The sequence below is a fragment of the Pangasianodon hypophthalmus genome, chromosome 29 (assembly GCF_027358585.1).
Source record: "Pangasianodon hypophthalmus isolate fPanHyp1 chromosome 29, fPanHyp1.pri, whole genome shotgun sequence".
Taxonomy (NCBI): Eukaryota; Metazoa; Chordata; class Actinopteri; order Siluriformes; family Pangasiidae; genus Pangasianodon; species Pangasianodon hypophthalmus.
This window is the reverse complement of record NC_069738.1, coordinates 5,930,248-5,948,117: the sequence shown is the minus strand read 5'-3', so window position 1 is coordinate 5,948,117 and position 17,870 is coordinate 5,930,248. Positions and strand designations below refer to the sequence as shown.

General features: G+C 38.3%; 1 protein-coding gene across 3 annotated transcripts; it reads right to left on the bottom strand.

The window, feature by feature from the left end:
• Positions 1–9,669: 9,669 nt before the first annotated feature.
• sdhaf3 (succinate dehydrogenase complex assembly factor 3) lies at positions 9,670–17,851 on the bottom strand. Of its 3 annotated transcripts, none has more exons than XM_026942156.3 (3): positions 17,733–17,851; positions 17,147–17,442; positions 9,670–9,967 (listed from the first exon to the last, which is right to left on the bottom strand). In XM_026942156.3, the coding sequence occupies exons 2-3, from the start codon at positions 17,321–17,323 to the stop codon at positions 9,773–9,775; spliced, it is 372 nt and encodes a 123-aa protein (XP_026797957.1). In that variant the 5' UTR covers positions 17,324–17,442; positions 17,733–17,851; the 3' UTR covers positions 9,670–9,772. The 3 variants fall into 3 exon arrangements, with proteins under 3 accessions (XP_026797957.1, XP_026797955.1, XP_026797956.1); XM_026942154.3 differs by having other exon boundaries at positions 17,669–17,814; XM_026942155.3 differs by lacking the exon at positions 17,733–17,851 and having other exon boundaries at positions 17,147–17,647.
• Positions 17,852–17,870: the final 19 nt, after the last annotated feature.

Genomic DNA, 17,870 nt, shown 5'->3' with positions numbered 1-17,870 from the left:
AATCAATAAAAAAACAGAAGAGCTGATTGTAAAATTCCCAGTACAATTAAAGCCATCTCGCTAAACATTCTCAGATGACCGCAGAGGTAATTAATCTCTCTCGATGTCGAGTGCCAGTCATAACGCACCGACACACAGCGCCACATGCTGCTGCTTGTTCTGTTTGATATGAAACGACTTGAATAAATGATTATCCATCTCAGCACACATACTACTACGCTTTTGGGGTTGTACACTAATAATTTATTATGCTGTTAATAAATGACTAATATTTTAATTCTTGCTTTGCCATAATTAAAGTATTAGCCAACTATTTATTTATGTGTTAGTTACTACCAAGTACCAGGACTGGCAATGAACCAGTAAGCAGGTTTGATTATATAAATATGTAACATGGGAAAACTAGTAGTTTTTCCTGTTAAAGGTATTTTCAGTCATTCTGGTTCAATTCAGCCCTTCTCTTTAATGGTCCCATCAAAGTCACACCCCAAAACACATGCACGTGCTGCCTGAATGAAGATGTAAAGCTTTCTGTATAGATAGGAAGTTATTGATCACCCACCTTGCACTGATTGGTTGGATGTTAATGGTACACTTCATTTGTTTTTCTTTTTTTTTATTCTATCATTTACAGCCTGGGTTGCAAAAGAGAACATATACTCACCAGCTAGTTTATTACGAACACGTTTATTACACATAAATGCATAAAATCATGTAGATACAGGTTCAGTTAATGCTCACATCAGACATATGAATGGGGAAAATCTGATTTTTATGGATAGTAATAACACAATGTGGTCTTCTGCTGTTCCGCCTCAAGGTTTGATGTGTTGTGTGTTCTGAGATGTTTTTCTGCTAACAACAGTTGTAAAGAGTGGTTATTTGAGTTACTGTCGAGACAGTCTGGCCATTCTCCTCTGACCTCTCTCATCAACGAGGCGTTCCTGCCTGCAGAACTTCCTCTCACTGGAAGTTTATAAAGCTTACAGCTGACATAACGGAAATATTGAGCAAAACATGTAGCTCACTGATTAAAAACCAACTACACAATCTAATATTCATTCAAACGCTTAAAATGAGACCTGCAATACTATTCCATGCTTCCACTGTGTGTGTCTCTGTGTGTGTGTGAAAAGCTGCAGTCTTTCAGCATTTTGTAATTTCACAGGAGCGACCTTGTGCTTTTTGAGAAGCACATTTTTCATTCCGTTCGGCATTTCAGCTTAGGAATGGCACATTCACACCACAAACGCCGTCAGAGTGGCATTAAAAGATGAAGAAAGACGTTTTGTGCAGATTACCTCGGTCCCCAAGTGGAATGCTGATAGAGGAGCGCTTAATGAAAACTCACTACACACTGTTCATCCTAGAGGAAGCAGTCACTGTGCTGAGAGACAGCGACATGATGAATTTAAAACTGTATTTATGAAGCACAAATATTGACACCATGTATGTATATGATGCGGTATGGTGGAATATTGAACAGGTGCAACAGCATCAGTGGTGTAGGTGGCGTTTTTGACCAGAGTTTGAACTTCAGAGATAAAGTCTGTCGCTGTCAAGAGGCGGCAAAAGGAAAACTGTCTTGTTAAAGCCATTTGTACGCTGTGTGATTTCAGCAGTTGTTGAAAATTATTATTTTTCACACTGTATAAAATCTTGGATGAATTTTATAAGAGACTGTGTGATAACGTGTTCTATATGTCACATTATATGATGATCCTGTAAAGATAAACTAAAAGTAAATGTTCTGTTTACATCATCAGTCAGCGCAATCTATATGTAGATCAGCGCAATCAATCTGAGCTTGAGGTAATAAGATACGTTTCTGTCCATTAGCATGTTTCATTTTCCTTTTCGCCATCACCAATACCATATTTGTAGCTGTGCTGTGAGTACTGGGTAATTTTATGCCATTCTCCTATTGGTGGCTTTTACATGAGTGTCACAAGCAGAGACTTTAATTAAAAAATTCTGGACACTGCCAGAACGTCTCGTCAGCTGTCTTTGCTCGCAATGCTGTCTTTCTCCCACTCAATGTGTGTCTTAATCTAACTTTTTAAACTCTAAGATTGACAGCATACATCAAGAATTACTTAACTCTGTTTTAATGTCTAGTGACTATCAAAATGGACATAATCACATTTGCTGGTCTGCAAGTACTTTCTCTAATTTTGAGCTGCCTTCAGTTGATTATAGTACTAAGCTGATCATGAAGTCTAAGACTTCTACCTGTTCACTTGATCCCTTACCTACTTTTTTAATTAAGTCTTCTATCTATACTGTCTCTCCTATTATTACAGCTATAGTGTGTTCTTCATTATTAACGGCTACTGCTCCTCCATCATTAAAAATGGCTTCTATCACTCCAATTCTTAGAAAGACTGGTTTTGATCCTAATGATTTAAATAATTACAGGCCTATTTCTAATCTCCCTTTTATTTCAAAAATACTTGAAAGAACTGTAGCAGCTCAACTTGAATCACATTTGCAAAGTAATGACATTTACGAGCATTTTCAGTCAGGTTTTCGATCCAAACATAGTACAGAAACAGCACTTGTTAAGGTTACAAATGATCTTCTCCTGGCTGCTGATTCTGGTCTTTTGTCTATTCTTATTCTTTTAGATATCAGTGCTGCCTTTGATACTATTAGTCAGTCAGTACTATTGGAACGACTGGCTTGCATTGGAGTAGCTGATAATGCGCTTCTTTGGTTTTCATCTTATTTAAGTGATTTGTGCAGATTAAGAATACACATTCAGATCCTGTCTCAGTTACTCATGGCGTTCCACAGGGGTCGGTGCTGGGCCCGGTTTTATTTATCATTTATATTCCCTCTTGGTCGTATTTTTCGTTCCTATGGTATTAATTTCCATTTTTACGCTGACGACACACAAGTGTATATTTCTACATGACCTAATGTTTCTCAACCACCTCTTGACCTCACTAAATGTTTGCAGGACATTAATAATTGCCCAGTCAATTTTTCCACCCAGGTGAAAAGTCTTGGGGTCATACTGGATGGTTTGCTTTCATTTGGTTCTCATATTAGTAATATTTCACGTTCTGCATTTTTTCATTTACGTAACATTGCTAGACTTCGTTCTTCACTTTCTCAACATAGTACTGAAGTGCTTATTCATGCATTGGTTACAGCTCGGATTGATTACTGTAATTCTCTTTTATTTGGTATTCCTGAAAAACAACTTTATCGATTACAGTTAATCCAGAATTCAGCAGCTAGGATAGTTACCTGCTCACATACTTTTGATCATATATTACCAATTCTTTTCCAGTTGCATTGGCTTCCTGTTCATTACTGTATAGATTAGAAAATTTTACTTCTTACATATAAAGCTCTTCATAATTTGGCACCTCATTATCTTTCAGATCTTCTTCATTTGTATGCTCCTTTGCGCTCTTTGAGATCATCTTCTGCAGACTTATTGTCTGTTCCAAACTTCAAGCTGAGTTCCTTTGGTGGTAGGGCTTTTAGTTATGCAGCGCCGAAGTTATGGAATTCTTTACCTTTGCACATTCGCCAACTGGATTCAATTTCCCACTTTAAAACTCAGATAAAAACGTATTTGTTTAGAATAGCTTTTAATGATTTGCTTGTTTGATGTGTTGTTATAATGTTGGTCTTTTCTATGTATTGTATTTTATTGTTTTGTTTTATATTGTACAGTGTCCTTGAGTGTCTTGAAAGGCGCCCATAAATAAAAGGTATTATTATTATTATTATTAATGGCACTAAATTTGCACATTATCCGTACAAAGACCGTAAATCTCAGCTAAAAACCAAAGAATGCTTTTAAACTGAGTGATTTTTTTGTCTGTGACAGCAAAATCGGTCCAACAGTCGTACAGTTTAAACCCATCTTCCATTACTGGAGAAATCTGAAGGCAGCATCAGATGTACTTTTCTCAATCCCATAATTCTGTTCACTGAATAAGAGCACTATAAAAGTTTGAAAGACATGAACAGAACAACTGTCACCCTGACAAGGTAATATGCTTACAAATAAGTCTTTTTAAATGTAATATCCTGATAATACTAAAAACAAGATAAGGGTTAATTACTGTGATATGAAGATTTAATATCCACAAGCCTAATTAGTACATTTTCTATTTCTAAAAAACATTAATGTATGCTGGTTTAAATGACAACCAGGGCGATATTGCGAACATCAATTTTCAATAAACATGAATATTCATATTCATGCCTATACTTTCAAAAGCAAGTCATCATAAAACTTTCATTATAAGCTTATTAGAGACTCAATTATAAATGAAGAACGATGATTTGTGTGGATTCTCATAGCCCTGAGGGAGTAACGATCATAGAGAAGAATTTAATGTAAAAACCAGTGTGCAGATGAACTCAGGACTGTCAACAAAAACAAAGAAGCATCTATATGCTTTGCTTTACTTTTAGGTTTTTGCCTAGAATTACAATAATTACAACATGCTTTTAATAAATGCAAATCCTTTAACTTTATACAGCTAACTACAGACTTAATGGCACCCTTCCAAAGATATTTAGAAATAAACACACATACTCACTGATTTTCTTTGTACTCACATGCTTATGTTGATCAGCCACAATGTGCATTTGTTGAAGCCCACAAAACTCCAAAGAAATTCAAGTGCACAGACAGCTGAGAGCACAAAATGAACGATGAGGTTAAATGAGAAAGGAAGAAGTGGAAATTATTTTGAGTCACTTCTATGCTAATAAAAATATTTAATAATACATAGAGTTAGAAGGTTTTTATTGTCATTCTAGCCATATACAAGTATACGGTAGAACAAAATAGCGTTCTCCAAGGCCTTGGTGCAACATTCCAGAGGTCATAGGTTTTTCCAAATTAACAGGATTTTCATGACTACAAAATTTGTTGTGTAAACCTTCGTATGAATGATTTACAAATAAATCCGTTCCTATCCAGCTTGATAAGTGATGCCGGTTGATTCAAATTTATCACTTAGCACACCTGATTTACATTTACATTTATTGACGCCCACAATACTCACAGGCACAGGCCCACAAAAATAAAAGGCAAAGCGCACAGAAAGCTGAAAATGACTAAACAGGCAAAAGGGAGGCTCTTAAATCTTCCAGTAATGCAGCTCAGCCATTGCAGCATGTTGGCTACCATAGACTTACGCTAAACCTTCTTCTTTTTATAGGATGCCATTAATTTTGTCCTAATGGAATGGTTATTATGGTCTTATATATATATCATAATTTACATTTTTTTTCTGAAATAACTGGATTTTTATAAATATCACATCTCGTGTAAATTGCAAACAATTTATGCTTACATTTGTTCATATCCAGTTTAATAAATGAGGCCCACTGTGTGTAATGGTTATTTTAATCTATCAATTTTGTCCATTCATTTGAAGGGTGTCATTAATTTTGGAGTTAGCTCAGAATTAAGGGCAACGAGGAAACTCTGTTGTTGCCTAATATATGATTGCACATGTAAAATCCTTTTATCACATCATCGCTATTTGAAAAACTGTAGAGATTTCAACACTAACTTGATGCCAGATTGATGGTGACACAAGTCGGGTAATATATATTAAAAAACACCATTAACCACAATTAGAACCATGACAAAATAAGTATTAAAAGTACCAGTTCAAAAAATGTATTGGAATTGAATGCACAGTTATACTGTACATACTAAAGCTGTTTTGTGGAGATTAATAACATCATGAATTCTGTTAAGTACCAGGATATTTTAACCTAACATCTGCTTGCCTCTGCCAGTAGATTAAGACTTGGTCATACATTAATCTCCACAAGATAATGATCCCAGCAATACTTCTAAATCAACACAGAAAATGATTGCGGGACACAAAATCAATATTTTCTAATGACTAACTCGGTCTCCGCATTTGAACCCTGTGGTCTGAATTGAAGGACGATCCATGTGCATAAGCCTAAGGAAATATAGAGTCCATGATCGTCTACAAGTGCCTCAAACCTTTTAGACATCACAGGAAGAGGTTCAGTGCGGTTACTCACTGTGAGCAATGACACCTCCTATTATTGAGTTTAAAATCTCACGAATTTTCATGAAGGGTGCCAATAATTATGGAGTGGACAGTACGTCTCGGTGCACTTGCTCAGGATAATTCATATTTAGACTAAATTATTTTACACGTCTCATGCTTTTCTATGAAACGTCAACTTCCTTTCGTCAGAGGCTCACGGCCGGTGTGTGTTGAAGCTAAGCCCGCTGTGTACTTGTGCTCCTGCGCTGATGCTTCTGACAGGTGTGCATCATGCTGGAGCATTCATATCTAAATTTGTCCCCCAGTAGTAGTGGCTTTGTCAGTGCATCTACATCCTGCTGGGGTCAACAGCTCTCTGTCGAGTGCATGGATGCTGGGAAATGAGACTGGGGTGTCAGGGTTACTTATTAGCACGTCAGTCAAAGGAGCAACTTCATTCTTCATGCCGCCTCCTCACATTAGACTCCTGATGAGACGAGGCCTGATTGATTCGCAGCTCTTCTCTGTAGGGGTGAGGCCTCCATGATCTTTGGGGTTACCAGTGACTGGGAGACGAGGAGAGCAAATCTCCAAGGAGATTGATGTCACCGTGGACAATGGAGGACAAAAAGCATGCAGCTAACTACAGAATGAAGGGCACCCTTCCAAAGATTGGAAAAAAAATGCTGTCAAATAAACTTTTAAGAAGAGAAGAAGAAGAAGTTTGTGCTCACGCACAATGAATTTGACTTGGTAAGTGAAGCTTCCAGTACGTACACAAACATGACAGCAAGACACATAATAATAAGAATTAAGAATATTAATAATAAAAAAACAATTCCATGTACATGTTTTTACAAAATGGAGACATTACTTACCTTTCTTGTCATTGTCATAATTGGCTTTCTTTTTTTTAAATAATAATACTTTCTCTCAAAAGATTATTGACATCCCAAAGGTTCCCTACTTTCTACATTCTCTGCTCGAAGGAAGAGAAATACTGGACTGTAAATTTTAAATTAATTTCCTATAGCTTCATCCGGCCCATAATCATCTAAATGAATTTTAAATGGTGCAATATGAGCAGCTGGAATGGAGAAACCACATTAAAGCAGCAGCTCTACTGAGAATCGGTTAAATAATTCATTTTAATCCTTAAATGCATGGGCGTTCCACCAGCTATTCATACCCATCTCGGGTCATTAGAGGGCTTGGCACAATACAGTCCCCTCCTAAAGTATTGGAACGGCAAGGCCAATTGTTTTGTTTTTGCTATGCACTGAAGACATTTGGGTTTGAGATCAAAAAATTAATGAGATGATAGATCAGAATTTTAGCTTTTTTTCCCCCTGATATTCACTTACACCTCTCTGGTGAATTACGTCATTATTTATGAACCAAGAAAAGACTTGGCTGGGTCCTTGCCTTGAAAGATAGGAGAGAAGGATACAGGATACAGAAATACAAAAAGCTGAGGAAGATGAAAGAGGTGGATGTCTGACTGAAAAATGTACAAATCAGAATGCAGAAAATAAGGTTGCGTTTAGGTGGTGACCCAAGGATTGCACTTATTTTATCGGCCATGCGCCTTATTAATGTCCTGTGAATGGCGAGTGTATGAATGCAGGAGGAGTTCAACAAAAGCATTGTGCATTTGCCGAAGCTATACAGGCAAACAGAGATGAGCTGAAATGATAAGAGTGTCACCCTTTCGACTAGCTGAAGAAGAGTTGGAGTATGTGATTCACACATTTGATGGCCCTCAAACCCCCCCTTGCTATACAAAATGACACAAAAATATGATTCGTGCTCTTGGAACAATGGCGAATGAGTCATCTCTCCGAGTCAAATGCTACTGCGATTCGTAGCAGGTCTCTGCTATTGACACTTGAATAGAAGTCAAGTACTTGGCAAATACAAACAAGGCAGTCGTGATGAGATGTGAAGTTTAAAAAAAGAGAGCACACCATGGTGAAATGTCTTACTTTAATTTGTGTCAATTGCGTTCTGAGATCACTCAGCTGCACAGAGTTTCAAATGTTTTGCTAATATGTGGGATTGTTTAAAACTCTCTCTGAGCTCCAACTGTTCTCTCATTTATTAAAGACAAACCAGTTAAAAAAAAAAAAAAAAAACATTTGTAGAGTACACTGCATTCCCAGGAACAGCCTGTGTGCCTGAAGATTTATTCAAAGGATTCGATTTATCTGTATTCATTTCTGTGTCATTTTAAATTAGTCACGTCATGTGTGCTTTGTAATGTATTGTGACAATGTGGGGAATTGATTCGTCAATTGTGTACGATTGAGACCTAATATTGGTTTTTGTTTTCTCTCCTACTGACAGTTTATTACTTTTCTGATATTTCACAAACTTTTAGACTTATGGTCCATGTCCATCATTTTCAATATGAGGGTCTAAGATAGACAGACAGTAATGTGCTTTCAGTGACCGTGGCATGGTTGTTGGTTGTTGGTGCCAGACGAGATTCCCTCAGATTTTCCCACATAAGAGTCTTAAAAAATAAAAAAAAACATCCGATGAGATGAGACCTTTTCCAGTATGATTCAAAAACAATGCACACCTGCACTTTACAAAGCTACATCAGTCACTTTATATTTATGGAACTCATTTTGCTGCCAATATTGCTGCTACACTACTCAGTACTTTACAGTTACAGCCCATGTTCTGTGTATTTATTGTGTGCACACATCTCACACATCTGTTGTGTATTTGCACTTTATGTAGTCTTGCGTACTGTTGTGTTGCACCATGGTTCTGGAGAAATGACATATCGTTCCAATGTATACAACCTATATAGAGGAATGACAATAAAAACCCACTTGACTTGATTTGAGAGGCAATTCTGCAGGTGAAAATGCATTGTTCATGTGAGAAGTCTGAGCTGAATGGTCAGACTGGTTCAAGTTGACAGGAAGGTTACTGTAACTCAAATAAGCACTCTTTACGAGCAGTAAAGCATCTCAGAACACAAAACGCATACAAACCTTGAGGTGGATGGGCTACAACAGCAGAAGTCCATATTGGGTTCCACTCCTGTCAGCAAAAGACAGGAATCTGAGGCTTACAGTGGGTTTCAGTGAAACTCTTTCGCATCAACACCGAGATCGTCACTGCAGTTCGTTCCAATCCCTACAGATTTGCATGGTCAGGAACTGTACAACATTTAAAACGTTTAATCCATAAAATAAAGAAGAAAAGCGCAGACTGTGTACCTGTGTACATGTAGTAAAAGAGTATCATGATGGTAACTTCAAGTATCTCCCTTTTACATTACATGGAGACACTGAACCGAACGCAAGCTTGTTATCATAGCACACTAATTTCTATATTTAATGTTATAAGAGTTCATCTAAAGCACACTAAACTTTGAAGCTCTGTCAACTATATCAACAAAGTCTCTTGCTGGCTAACAAGGTTTTTTCCTTCAGGAACTTATATAATTGAGTTAAAAGAAAGGAGGCATTATTGATTTGCGCTTTAGATTTGCATGCTTGGAGAATGGTAAGTGCCTCCTGAGAATAGATTTAACTTCCTGGAAGATAATTATGCTCATGAAGGAACCTTTGCTTTTTTTGTGTCTCGCTCTCCTAGATGGGGGAAAAAACGAACAAAGCCGATCAAGAAAGACAACACATTCAGAGCAATCAATATAATATATAATTACACATACTTAATGTCCACAGACAGTATGTAAATCATAATATGAGTCAGTTCTGTTCTTCTTCATTCACAGTCTCTCATTTTGGTGACCCATCCTCCTGGATGTGGAACTGCTGGTTGGGTTTGGTGGACTCCAGCATCAGCTCGTAAAGCTGCCCGATCTGTTCCTCCTGAAAGTCTCTGAGCTGTCGCTCGGACAGGTCAACACCGAACGCCATCTTTTCTCTTCCTGCTACCTCGAGCACCTGCGTCTGTAGGGTGTCTCTGTAGTCCTACAGCCCCAAGAACACATGTAGATCAGATCAGAGGAAGACAACACACAACACACAATACACGTCATACTTATACATACTGTACGTACTTGATGAATTTATGGTGGAAAAAACTACATGCGAACCTACTCTTGTACCAAAATGTGTGTGAAGCCTTTTTTTGCACCTTTTTCCTAGCTTCAAAATGAAATCGACTTAGCATATTTACTAACGTTGTTGTCTGTAATTATTTATACCACAGCGCTTTTGAATTCTCAAATCTGATTGGTCAGTAGGAGTCATTCACAGGGACTATGGCAGATGCTCCATATAAACTGATTTTAAAAAACGTAATCATTGATATGGTGAAGTTTCCTGTAAGGAGACGTTTATTTAGCATTCTTCTGGAAGGAGTCTCCAGTGTCAACGCTTTGTAACAGTCAGAAGTAACGCTCTGAACTTTTAATTTTCAGGCATGGGAAAGTCTTCAGCACGGAGGGTAATAACAGAAAGTAACAACAGGAACTAATCTGTTTCACAGACATTCCACAACATCATTCTTTTATTAATAAAAAAAAATGTTAACAGTGGCATATTGTTGTGGTATATGAGGAATAAATATGAGGAATAAAACACTTTGGTGCTGTTATAAGAAATAAAAAAATCAACATCAGGTGGTAACAGTAACACTTAATCCCACCACCCTGTCATTGATTATTTTCCTATAATAGTATGCCTCCAAGTGTTTTATTCCTTACTGACGCCTATGCATTATTTTATTATTTTAGGAATATGGAGTCATTCTTAGAAACAAGGTTTAATCAAGAACCTTTAGTTAGTCCTTATGGGGAAAGCACTACAGGTTCTATACAGAACCCTACAACAGAGGGTTTACCTACTAGAAAGGGGTCCACAGAGAACCCCTTAGGAATCTGAAGAGCTATTTTTCTAAAAGTGTATGAAGCACTGGCCACATAAGTCCTTACGTGTTCCCCATCAGGGCAAACACATTTTTGTCTCTATAGGACTTTGATTACTGACTAATGGCAGCAATTCTGAAGATCAGCCGGGCAAAAAGTTGCTGAAATAGAGACATGAGTGACTTTGACTTTCTTGCACTCAACCACAAAGTATGTCATGTTCTCCAATTATTTTTTCACATCAGTTAGCTTTTTGCTCCGTCACTCTGTATTATGTGTAGAATAAGTGTAATGCATGCTAACTAAGTTCACACACATATACACACACACAGACAGACACAAAAGGACAGAGTGGTATTGATTTAATATAAACGTTCTGGTATTCTATATTTATTTATTTGTTCGTTTTAATGGTAAGAGAGTTTCTGACACCTATGAACTGATGCCACAGAATCCAGGAGCTGGAGGACATCTAGAAAGTGTGTAAGGTTCTGGAGTCAAAGCTATAATGGAGGTCAGATCCCAAGTGTGACCCGTCTCCTTTATACTGCGTACCGAAATTGCTCTTGCAATGCAGCAATTACTGACTCACACAACCACACACTTCTTTTCACATCAGACAAAGTTCTTCTTTGTGTAGAAAAATGTAATTGTGGATTCTTCACCATGAACTATGGTAGCGTATGATGAGCTCATTCATAAAAAGGAAACCTTGGAGTCATCCATCCACTCATTCATGAAATGTCGTGGAGATTTGGATGCAATTCAATTTCGGGAGCAAGGAGCCATTTGTCTGAGAGGCTTCCTTCCCTACATAATGTAATTGCACTGAATGTTTGCCAAGCAGCTATATTTTAAGAATCACGAGGATTGTTCAACGGCGGGCTTTTTGGCCGCGTTCACGCACTGAATATCAAGGTCTAGCACGGGCAGTGATGTCATCAGTCTGGAGTAAACTGGCTTTCCCAAGGGCAAAGCACTTAAACAGCTCTGTTTAAAAAAAAAAAAAAAAAAAAAAAAGTGCCGTCTACTGAAGTGACTGGTGGTACCAGTCTGCATAATGATTATCGATTCGCAATCGGTCTGTGTGTATATTTTCCTCAGACGCCAGCACCGCTCAAATATACTGTTTAGTATTACGTCCATGAAAATGTAGGCCCACATAACAGCAGTGGTTTTTGAGTTCATGAGTGATTTTAGCGGTGTAAGAACTTTTAGTTTACATCCCAGAATGCCCTATGATAAGCTCTATATAATCACAGCGCAGCTGAATTCTCAATTCTGATTGGTCAGAAGGTGTTAATGAATAACAGCAACTCTAAGAGTAGTTCTGGCTCCAAAGCAAATTACTAATATGCTATCGTTTCTATAGTACTAGTAATACAGCTAATTCACCGGGAGGTGTATGGCAGGCACACCACATAATCTAAGTCTAATAATAAAAATCAGTAATTTAATTACAGATTTTTTTTTTGAGAATAAATATTACCAGTGTGAGCTGGGGGAAGGGGGCGGGGCTTCCAGAGAGTGTTGTTTAATATTGGAGAGTTCCTGCACAAATGTCAATTGGCTTATCAGTTGTTTTTATGTATTTTGGAGTGTGTTGCCACTTAATATTCATTAAGGTTTTGGTATTTTTCCATCCAACCCCACAAATGTGCCCCTTGAGCAATTCCTAGTTTGAACACCTCTGCTCTAAATAGACGTTTATGTACCATTCATGGAAGGAGTCTCTAGTGTCAGCGCCTTTTAACAGTCTAAGTTTTCTGCCGTGGGAAAGTCTTAATTACAGAGTTTGAAGTGTCTTATTAACTTTAGCTGTGAAAGACAAAGAGGCTGGTGAGGAAATGACTGTTCATAGCTGCAATAACGTGAGTGAAGTTTTGCCAACTTTCCACTACATAACTATAAACAGATATAAAGTACAGTGTTGTTCTTTAATAAATAAAAAAATGCACTTGTTGCTAAATTACTGTGGTGTTAAAGGAATGAAACACTTCAGCGTCTGCTTTTATTGAACAATAATCAACTTCAGGGTGGTAACAGTAACTCCACTTCATCACACCACCCTGTCACACGTTGATTATTTTCCTCCACTAAGATGAGACTGTTTTGCCATCCATACAACTCCTACTACTTTCAAATCAACTATACTGTTTAGTATCACACACATTTAAATGTTTGACTACGTAACACATGACGTAAATCTTTATCAGCGTCATGTTCCTGAAGCAGTATTTTGAGATCCGGACCTTGTCAACTGTGTCTCTGAGTTCATGTAGAGCAAAGGAGTTTATGCTTCATTTAGCACACTTGATTGAGCTCAGAAACTAATTAACAAAGTCTAAATGGACTGAATTTGGTTTTGTAGAAGAATGAGAACACGAATCAGTGTTTGGCTGTGGCACTTTCATGACCTCAGTCTGACACACATGAGTTAGAGCAAACAATTAACTAATGTGTCTTTCAAATTAAATCCACTGTTTGCTATTACATGCATGAAGATGTATCGCTATATAGACTATTAAATAAATATTCATCAGTGGTCATCTATTTGTATTTTCTGACAGAATAGTTTGAGCTTCAGACCTTCTGAGTCATTTCGAGTCAATCAGCTAAAGCTTTCTTCATATTAAATTAAAAACACACCTCCTGGTGTTTCATTACTCTAAATCAGGGGTGTCCAATCTTATCCAGAAAGGGCCGGTGTGGGTGCAGGTTTTCATTCCAACCAAGCAGAAGCCATACCTGAGTCTACTGAAAGCCAAGGTCAACTGATTAAATAGGTGGAATCAGGTGTGGCTCTTGCTTGATTGGAATGAAAACCTGCACCCATACTGGCCCTTTCTGGATAAGATTGGACACCCCTGCTCTAAATATATGGCTACACACATTTTCATCAGTTTGAATTTTTAGAAAGGATATTTTAAGCTCCACACCTCCCCGCTAGCCACACTGAGCCCATTTACAGCAACCAATCAGCTAATGCTGGTCAGTCATCTGAAGCAGTAACATCACCCCGTTCCATTTCATGTGAACTTATGCATTAGTGAGCAAGAAGTCGATTTCTCTCATTTTTTCCTTACTCTACCTCCTCGCTCCACTTCTGCGACCATCTCTCTCTCTCTCTCTCACTTTCCCTTTCTCTTTTTTCCTCTCGAGGGAAAGCTTGTCTGGTGCAATGTGGCCGATTTATTAGGTGGGGAGAACTCCCCGGGCCTTCTGCACTAATTGGATTAGAGTGAACACTCAGTGCTCCTAATCGCATTTGGAGACTCGCTCAGCGTCTGTTCCTGGCCCCCCCACCGCCCTTCCGGACCCTTCTTCCCCCCCTTTTTCTCTCTCATGGTGTGCTTTGGAAGGCGAGATGGAGTGCCGAATCGCCCACTTCTTCATGAACGGAGAGGAGTGGCCACTCCAGCACGCTCTTACTACAATTATGCACGGCACACATTCTCTTCCACTGACAACCTCTGGATATTACGGACTGCATGCAATGTGTTTGTTCTAAAATGTATAATGAATGGCTTTAGCTACAATACTATAGTTTACAGACTATAAGTTGCACCAGAATAGCCCCATACATTAAAAAAAAAAAGTCTAAGGGCAGTCATTGGGGCATCAGCTGGTCTACTGACATTGTGTTTTTTCCTCATTAGAGGGAAATATGTTCTTGTCTGTAAAAATAATCACAGCAGCTTAAGACCCCACAGGTAGAAATGAAAATATTGGTCAATCATTTTTTTCAGATTTTGGATAATTTGCATCTCTGTATCTCTGTACTAATAAAACTGTCAAAACTCAACAGAAAAAAAAAAATGTTTATTTCACTGTTTTTGGCCACCGCATTCTCTTCAAGCTCCGCCCACTCGGCAATATCACATCAGGACGTATATCCCTGAAAATCTTGGTTCCTGATGTATATGTCATGTTACGTGTCATGATGATACACTGTACAATGTCACTTTTCCTTTATAAATTTTATAAACCACACTGAGTAGAATGTAAACACATTAAACCACATTGTATTTTCAAAACAGTTTTCCCCCAAATCAGTTTTTTCTACAAATAGAACCAAAAATGGCATTCATGAAATTTCACATGCTCGTTAATATCCCTAAGTAAAAGCTTATTGCAGAGGAATTTCCTAAAAATGGTCATAATTGTGGGATTTATGTTGATTTTATACTGAAAAATGACCAAAAAAAGGCAGCCAACAAGCTTTTCTGTACATCTTTCTCTTGAGAGCATCCTCACTGTGAATAAATATTTTAATTCTAACATAACCCAAAGATGACACATTAAGACGACTCATCATTTGCATAAATAAATGCACATTAAAAAAAAAAAAAAAAGCTCCAATATAGAACGTACTTGTAAGAGTATTATATAAGAAAATTATACTCTGGAGGATGTTACACATTGTGTCTGAATCCGTGAGTAAGCTTGAATGAGAGAGGAATCGTGTGTGCAGGTGAATAATGACTCTCAGGTACATAAATAACTGCTTGTGTCAATCTGCCTAACAGTGCAAACTAATGGATGAAATGACGTGGAAAACTAGACAGAGCTTCTCGTGTTGTTGTCTCTTTCCCATTTACAGTGACTGACAGCAATCGAACGCCATCAGAGTCACTAAAAGCAGGTGAGTGAGTTTCATCTCTAAGAATTCTGAAAATTGGATATAAGAAGTATTCCTTATATACTAATCCACATGATTCAGTCATATACTCAGCTTACAATGATCATATTTCATACCAAGGCAAAAGTACAGCATGCTAGATGAACATGAGCATGCAAGGGCAATAGGATAAATCTGTTCAAATTATGATTCAAATCTGGATCTATAAATTGCATCCATGTCATCTCATCACTAAAGTAGTAATAAAAATATTACAACTCAACAGAAAGTTGATTATTTTGCTGCTTTTGCACACTGCCTTATCTGAAGCTTAGCAACACTGAACAAGGCTTTAAGCTCTGCCCACTTCACAATCACGTCAGTTCATATATCCCTGAAAAGCTTGTTTCCTGATATACGTCAGATTACGTGTCATTATGATATACGTGTCAATTTCCTTTATATACCATATAGCATGAAATAACTAGAGTGAAGACACATTAAACCACATTGTATTTATAAATATCTATCTCTTTTCTACAGAACCAAAAATCTCTTTTAGTTTCTAGATGATCTGCATTCAGGAAATTTACATTTATTTTAAGTCAGATTTTATTTTGGTCATTATAAAAAAGGACCAAAAACATTTTTCATAACAGCATGTGTGTTTTTTTTCTTGGTTAAACAACAAAGAAATAATTTTCCAACAAACTTTTTTGTAAACTCATCTTCACAGTGAAAAACATTTATGCAATGAATTCACATGTATGCATATTTCAGTGAAACCTCAAATTTGGAAGCGAAGATTGTTTATTGATATCTATATTTTAATAAGCCTAATCACCTGTAAGGTCTTATCTTAAACAGCCCATAATAACCAGGTCTCCAGGACTGTTTGGTGATTCTTCTCTGCTTATAACACAACTGTACAGGACTAGGTAAGTAAGTGTGTGTGAGCAGTAAAAGCACCAAACTGATCAGAAATGGTGTTACGGGTTACTGTCTGGATGGAGTTGTGCGTGTTCTCTGTGTGTTTGCATGGGTTTCCTCCCAAAAACATGTTTATAGGTTGATTAGTGACTATAAATCTCCGGTAGGTGTGAACGTCTGTGTGTCTGTGACAAACTGGCGTCCCATCCAGGATGTATTCCCGCCTCTCGCGCCTCTTGTGTTCCCGTGACCCTGACCAGGATAAAGCTCTTAAGATGAATGATCAGAAATGGATAAAAACATGGAGACGTCTAGTTAAGCAGGTTGCGTTGTATGGTGCATGGCACCACCATGTGGCTATAGTGATAATGATGTTCATGAGTTGAGATGTCCATCTATCCATCCATCCATCCATCCATTTTCTGTATCACCTATCCAACACAGGGTCACAGGGAGCCTGGAGCATATCCCAGGGGACTCGGGGCACAAGGCGGGGGACACCCCAGATGGGATGCCAACCAACTGCAGGGTACAATCACACACACATACACACTAAAGATAATTTAGAGATGCCAGTCAGCGTACAACGCATGTCTTTGGACTGGGGGTGGAAACCGGAGTACCCAGAGGAAACCCCTGAAGCACGGGGAGAAAACGCAAACAGGGCGCATGCGGGAATCGAACCCCCAACCCTGGAGGTGCGAATGGTGTCAAAACGTGTCCCTTTACCTCCCATTCTTTCATGAAGACCTGGACTTGTTCTGGAGATGCAGATTTGTGTCTTCTGAATTCATCCTTCACATACTGATCACCGAGAACCCTCAGCTCAATGGGCATGAATCTGTGCAGCACGAGGATCCTCTTATACAGGGCTCGGACCCTGGACACGTGGGCTGGACTGGCCATAGCAAGGGGACAAATTGATGTCCTCTATGTGTGTGTGTGTGTGTGTGTGTGTGTGTGTGTGTCCTATATATGCCAAGATTTTACAATACTCCACAAATTCCTGTGCACAATGACTTAACCTGTAATGACATATGACAATGCTATAGTTTAGAGACTAATGGACACTCTACAGCATTGTTTTAACTCTGCATTCATTTATACAAATCATATAAAGCCAGCCATTTTAAAACATCCACTGTTTTCCAATAAACTACCGAATGAGCACGACACACACACACACACACACACACACACACACACACACACACACACACACACACAGTGTCTCAAACCCAAATAGCTCACCGTATGATATATAGTGCGCTCAATATAGAATAAAAGCCGCTATTTAACACCCTACAAAGTTCACCTATGAGGGAAGTAAAGGGATGTTTGTAGTTCAGCCCACAGCGTCCTTGTAAACCCGGAAGTAGCGCTAGCTTCTACGTTGGTGTTGCATCACAGCGCAGTTCCAGGTTGTTTACTGCCCTCTGCTGGCCGCAACACG

Excerpts from the sequence above, each read along its gene's own strand:
- sdhaf3 (XM_026942156.3), bottom strand. The coding sequence starts at position 17,323 with ATGGCCAGTCCAGCCCACGTGTCCAGGGTCCGAGCCCTGTATAAGAGG. Across the intron at positions 9,968-17,146 it reads TCTTCATGAAAGAATGGGAG|GACTACAGAGACACCCTACA; the intron begins GTAAAGGGACAC and ends TTGGGGCTGTAG.